This window comes from Rutidosis leptorrhynchoides, chromosome 3, assembly GCF_046630445.1.
Source record: "Rutidosis leptorrhynchoides isolate AG116_Rl617_1_P2 chromosome 3, CSIRO_AGI_Rlap_v1, whole genome shotgun sequence".
NCBI classification, from domain to species: Eukaryota; Viridiplantae; Streptophyta; class Magnoliopsida; order Asterales; family Asteraceae; genus Rutidosis; species Rutidosis leptorrhynchoides.
Window position 1 is genome coordinate 329,264,924 of NC_092335.1, and position 6,627 is coordinate 329,271,550.

Below are 6,627 nucleotides of genomic sequence, written 5' to 3' on the forward strand. Positions count from 1 at the left end.
TGTTTTGTTTCAGGCTTCGATTTGGATCTGAAGATTTGCTTCAAATCCTTGGATTTTTCCGAATGTGTTCCGCTTTTAACTGCGGATAGATTGGGAACAACCGGACGCCGATGGTCGTTCGATGCATCTTACATCATCCAACTGGTCTCTGGGTTGTTCGATCTTCTGGACTTGAGAAACATGATTCGGTCATGCTTGGATGGTGATGTGCTATGCGCATCCCTTGCGAACGAGAGTTGTTTCTTGTGCTTTCAGTTGATTTTGAGACTCGAACGTCGACCTATAGGTCCGTCGGACATTCGCCTGTTCTGCGATCTTCCCAATACCGGTCGGGACATGGTGGTGGTTGCTCGTTAGGGAGCTTTTGATTTCTTTTAACATATGTGCTCGCCTTTCTTCTTTTTCAAGGAGATCTTGGAAAGACCGCACGCGAAAGTTTCCTTCTTATTTGTATTAGACTTGGTATCTCTGTGCTGAAAACCATAGGTTGTTAGGGTTTACTTCTTTGGTACGTGTAATGTTTATTCTTAGTATCGAAATAAACTGTAATTGTCTTCCGTCTTGATGTAAATGTTTATACAGTATATTGGTGACATATACGTTTATATTTTTGTCTTCATACTTCCGTGTCCAGTATTGAAGGAATCTTTTGCAATTGTAACTGGGGAATCGTCTGTGAATTTCCTTTGATTTTTCGGCTTTGTTTGTTCTTGTGAGATAGACAAAAAAATCCGTTATAATACACTCGCGGCTCTTATGGTACCGGGTGACCCTTGTAGATTTAGTCAATGGTTTAGCTGACGGCAAACCTGACCGTACCGGGAGGAACTAGTTTGTTCAATCGTTCCCTGAGTTTAGTTTTTAGCTATGTTGTTCACATAGATATCGATCCTGAGGGGTCTTCCTTGGATATATTGAAATTGGTTTTCGTTCCATTTGTTGATGAGGCGTGAGCTGGTTAGGTCCGAGCTCTTGCGGCCTGTAGTACTTTGTGGTCAGTTTTAACAAGGGTGGCTTGTCCTACCGGGACCTTAATTACCGCCATTCTTGGTGGGATATACTATTCCGTCGACCGTGATTGGGCCATTGATTATCTTGCTGTTGTCAGTGTCTGACACGTTTGTGCGCTCGTGGAGGCATTATCTCGAGTCTGACCTTATTTCTGGGCCAGGGACGGCCTGTAAGGTTAAACCCAGCACCCTCCAGGTGGCACCTATGGTGTGGGCAGTAGTGTGTTGCCAGTTCAATAGACATGGTCCGTACGCCGGGTGGTTGTACGTCGGTTGACCAGTTGTCAGGACATAAGTTCGTTGTTTTACCGGGTCAATCGCCGCGTATTCGGGGTATGTACTATGGATGTCCATTATTGTAAAAGTTATCCCGTGGTAACTACGTACCTTCGATCGAGATTTGTAGCGAGTCACGTATGGCTAAAGAAATTTTAATTGTATGTGTTTTGTATCGATTTTTCTTGAGTTGAACTAGTTCGTATCTTCGTATGTATGACTAGAAATACATTTGTGTTAGTTTTGGCGTGTACACCGTGCAGTCACGCGTGTTTATGCCATCTACTCATTGGCCGTTTATCAGTATAAACTCGTACCGACGAGGGCTAGGCGGTCACCTCTTAAGGGGGTACAAAACGTGCATGGGACTTATTTGGATGTCGGAATCTATTTTGCCGCTGGCCGTTTATAGTTGTTTGAACATTGGTATGAATAACATAATGACAAAGTTATTGCAAATGATAAAAAGCTTTTTATTAATTCCTTGAAAAGGAAAGACATACATCAGATCTTTTATTACAAGAAACAAAAGATAAAAATCAAGATAACCGTTGATTGAGGTGATCAAGTTCAATCACGGTACCTATCGAAACCTCAGTTGCTATTTCAGCCACTTTCATTTTCCTCAACCGCCATCTTGTCTCGGTTGGAACTTTCACGACTTTCGGTCCTTGACCATTTGAGTGTCGGGCTAAGGGGTTTAATCTTTCCATGCGTTCCTTTAAGAGATTTTTCCCACTCTGACTGGCGACGTTGGCCGGCAATTGCCTTTTCTGCTTTATGAAGCATGTCTGAACTTTGGTTACCGGGATGTGCCGTCGGGGAGAAAAAGGTTAGCCTTTTAAGAACAGAAACACGTTCTTCCTTCAAGACACGGGGTGTCTTCAGTGACCCGTTACCCTGCCTGCCTTGAATGGCTTCATTACCGGGAAAAAGGTGTCGGGTAGATTGAACCGTTACCACGCCTTGCCTGGTCGGGAGCTTGAGTATGCCGTGAGCAGTGGACGCTATGGTACCGAACTTTTTGAAAAATTGCCTCCATAGTATGACATTCATTGCAGTCACGGATTTGACGACATGGAAGTCGATCTCTTCGCTGCGAAAATAGGGTCGAGTGCCCACCGTGACTGTTGCCTTGAGCCTTCCAATTGTTTCTTCAGGGTGGCCGGAGAATCCAGAGATGATGGCATTAGATTGTCTCATTTTCCTCCCAACACGCTTGGGTAGTCGGGAAAGGCAATGAGCGTATATCACTTCAACTTCACTACCCGTATCGGTGTACATCTCGTTCACCGGGAATCCATCTATCAGTCCGGTAATGACTACCGGTTCGTCCCACGAGTACCGTGTTGGTATTCCCGGGAAAGTAATGGTAGCGTCTTTCTAGGAATTCTGTGGGGCAAACTCATCCTTCTGAACGTTGATCATGTTGATAACAACTTTATCCTTCACTTTCTCTCGTTTCTTCCCGTCTTCCTTCTGCCAACTGAATGTTTTGTTGGGGTCAGCCTTTTTGAATTTTCTTTCGGACAACAAGTGGTTGAGTTCACCTGCTTTAATCTTAGCGATGATTTCACGTATCAGCGCTTTACACTCATCGGTGTCATGGCCATTGTCCTCATGGAACTCGCAATACTTGTCTGAATTTTGACCGTCACGTTTCTCCAGTGGTGCCGGCGGAGTAAACTTTTCCTTCACGAGCTCTGTCAACAATATCTCTCTGGGAGTTTTGGAGAGGCTGTCAATTAGAGACCCTTGGTCTTATGGCTTCCGGCTGCCTTTGTCATGCCTATGGCTGTCATGACTTTTGCCATGACTGTTGTGATGCTTGCTGTGGCTTTTGCTGCGCCTACTGTTGTCGTGGCGGTGTCTGTTGTCGCTTCTTCTCTCTTCTTCTCTTTTCCTCTCTTCTCGATGGTACCCGGCTTGTCTCTCCCTTCCCGAGTGTTGGTATTGCCTGGCTACCGTTACGGCACCTGAAAATGTACCCGGGATATTCCAATGGAGTTCCGAGACAAGTGACGGGTGTGCGTCTTTGTCCAGGCATGTGATGAATTCAGAAATCTGTTGTGTTTCTGGGAGTCCTGGGATTTTTTGACATTCCAGCATATACCTTGTAATGAAGCTCTCAATTTTCTCTCCCCGGTACATTGGGATTTCATGAGCATACAGATGCGTGTATGTGTGTCGGCGGAGGTTCTGATATTGCATGAAAAACTTTTCTCGCAAGTCCGCGAAGCAAGTGATACCGTTAGGTGGTAACTTTGGAAACCACTCCCTGGCGGCCGACTGTAGTACCGTCGGAAAGAGATGACACGCCACCTCGTCACTCCAGTGCTGGGTTTTCATGGAACCTTCAAGAATCTGCAGGAAATCGTTCGGGTCTGTGGTGCCGTTATACACCCCCAAAGTGACCGGTATGATGATGTTAGCGGGGAGCTTGCAGCTAGCAATTTATTCGCACAACTTCTGGCTGGTAGCTGACGTCTCAACCGGTCGCTTTGCCTTGTTACAGGTGATTAATGCAAAGAGATTTTTAAGTGATGTCCCTTGGACGGCGGGTTGTGACAGAGAGTGCTTGTATGCCGGCGGTGCAGCTTGCACGAGGAGCTAGGTCAACCATGAATTTGCGGCATCCTTGTTGACACCCCCACTTCCCGTACCGATGTTTAGCATCGGGGCACTTTTCAGAACGTCTAGAGTTTGAGATTGTTGCCTTTCTGCTAGACCGTTATCATTCATCATGGATTTCAGCTTTTCGATTACTTGCTTCGCAACGTTAACTGAGATCATTTTGGTGATCATGTCGGTGTAGTTTTGGGACGATCTGATGCCACTTGATCCACCGATTTTGAGACCAAGGGTGCATAGCTTCAACCTGTCTCCTCCAAGCGGTGATCCCTCATGTGTATCCTCGTCGTCGTCGGAGAAATTCATCTCGTCTCCCGATGCATCACCAGAGTGGATGTGGGCGATTGACTGCTTTTGAGGTTGAGGTAGTTCCACCGGTGGTGAGCTTCCCTTGTTCAAAGGTGGTTGACCATCGCCGGTCGTACCTTTCTTGTTTGTCGTTTCGCTACTTGGTTTCAATTCGTTGTTCGTACCTTTTGGTGCGCCATTTGATCAAACCAAAATCGTTAAGTGTGATTAGATTTCGGGTTTGAGTGCTTGATTTGGGAAAAAGAGTAGGTTGATTGTTTTAACTCCAATAACTGTGCAAACCCCGATTTGGAATCTGGATTCCAAGGGCGTAAAACAACCAAGCGAATTAACCTTACTCGATCGGAATCGAATAAGTTAATATCTTAGTGTGAATTAACTCAGATGGTGATCGGAGCACCGATCAGAATTAAGTTAACGACTGGAGTAACATTGTCGCAATTGATTTTGAAGAGTAACGTTTATGCATCCAGTGTTGTCTTGATGAATGATTTCACTTGTGTATTTATAGATGTTATGGAGGGAATGATGACGTGGCACATGTCCCTTTCATGGTTATAACGAACTTTGTCAATCCCGAGGGGTGATGTGGCACCTGTCCCTTTCATGAGGAATAACAGACCCTAACGAACTTCCCTAGATTTACGAGCTGACGTGGCACGCGACTTGCTCGCGTGCTAGTTCTGTGATCAAATGGTCATTCCGGGACGAGGCGCCTGCTCCGAGGTAATGCATTCTTGTTTCGGGACAACGTGCTTGTCCCGGGAGTGTCTCCATGTCGGTTCGGGGGACCGACATGCTGGTGCCGGTGAGTTGATTCCGGTTAAGGCATCACTGTGCTCTCAGTCTAGCCGGGTGGACTTCGCCTAAACACTTGTTCCAAGTGTTTCTTCACGGTCATGATTGTGATGACTGGCTTTATGGTGCCTAGTTATGATTGTCTTGACCGGCTGTAAGGTGCCGGTTACGTGTATGTCATCCAGGTTATTAGCCTTTCCGTTTGTCCATCATGGAGGAATACCCGGGAAGACGTCAGACGGATGACGAGAAGAGGAGTTGGCAATCCGGGACTCATAATGCCGAGTATGATTTTTGCCGAGACACTTGTCTGTTTTGAGACGGATCATTATGCGTATCATCAAAAGCAAAAGGCTAATTAACTTGGATCAGTTATTCATTTTAGGTTTCTTTGAATGGGAAAGTATTGCAAGGAGTGTGAGGAAATTGCAAGATTGGGATCTGAAACCAGAAGTGCTTAGACAGATTCATATGTTAGTCCATGTTTCATATGAACTGGGAATGATTGTAGAGGAAAAATATAAAGTATACTGCAAAGTTTATTCAGAATAAGAAAGAACAAAATTGATGGGGTTAATCTGATCTTTGAAGATGAGAAGAATCCAATGTTTCAAGTTCCAAGTCATTTAAAGTTTGAGAAAAATGTTTATATATCTGATCCTGAAGGCTGATATATAGAGATAAAAGAGATACTAAGTGTTTGATGAAGGTTAGCAAGTTCAAGGATACACAGTTAAGCCATCTGATTGCACTTCTTAAAAAGTGTGAAACTAAACAGAGTATGCCATTCAGAAGGAAATTAGTTGGAATTTTTGTTTTTAAATTTGATTTAGATTGAAGGTAATTCTAGTATGAGGCTTATGAGTGATGAAATCAAAGATGAGTATGCAAAGCTTCAGAAGAAAAGAGCAACAGCTGAATCTTCAAGTCAAAGGAAAGATGGAGGAAAGAAGAGAAAAACTATATGGTTCTAAGTAATTGAGTCAGTAAGTTTGTTTATTTATTTAATAGATCAATTCAACTTATATATTTGTTTATGTGTTTTGACATCATCGGATTGGGGGAGATTGTTAGGAATTTTGTAAATCTGATGAGTTAAAGAAGTCTTAGCTGAAAAGTATTTTGAGTCTGTATTAATTGAGTATGTATATTTAGAGTCTGTAAAAACTAGAGTCTTGGAGATTGAAGAACACAGACTATGCTCAACAAGAAATACAGATTGTACTGATGCTGAAAAGAGATAAAGACTAAATCAAATACGCGTGAAATCCATGAAGATAAGAATGAAGAGATTCCATCTAAGCGAATATCTCTGATTTCTAGGAGAAGATTGTTGAAGAGATATGATAATATCTAATTTCCTTTTATTTTACTATGTTAGTTATGAAATAGATTTTCGAAGATTTGAGATGCGTGTTTCTCAAATCTATAAATAGGGAACTTGTAATTCATTTGAAATCGCCAATTCAATATCAATTATCTTCTCTAATTTGTTCATTCTTCTCTGTGTTTTTTTAATTATATAGTTCAATTGATTCCGCACTTTATAACTTTATTGTTATTCTATTCAATTGATCTTTAAAGGAGTTATAGGTTGTTTGAT

The 6,627-nt window shown here is 43.0% G+C and overlaps 1 protein-coding gene across 1 annotated transcript; it reads right to left on the minus strand.

Annotated features, from left to right (window-relative positions):
* Positions 1-2,669: 2,669 nt before the first annotated feature.
* LOC139901123 (uncharacterized) lies at positions 2,670-3,635 on the minus strand. Its single transcript, XM_071883861.1, has 2 exons — positions 3,076-3,635; positions 2,670-3,006 (listed from the first exon to the last, which is right to left on the minus strand). Exons 1-2 carry the CDS (start codon positions 3,633-3,635, stop codon positions 2,670-2,672), a joined length of 897 nt encoding a protein of 298 aa, XP_071739962.1.
* Between the last annotated feature and the right edge of the window lie 2,992 nt (positions 3,636-6,627).

Excerpts from the sequence above, each read along its gene's own strand:
- LOC139901123 (XM_071883861.1), bottom strand. The coding sequence starts at position 3,635 with ATGAAAACCCAGCACTGGAGTGACGAGGTGGCGTGTCATCTCTTTCCG. Across the intron at positions 3,007-3,075 it reads AAAAGTCATGACAGCCATAG|AGAGATATTGTTGACAGAGC; the intron begins GCATGACAAAGG and ends CAAAACTCCCAG.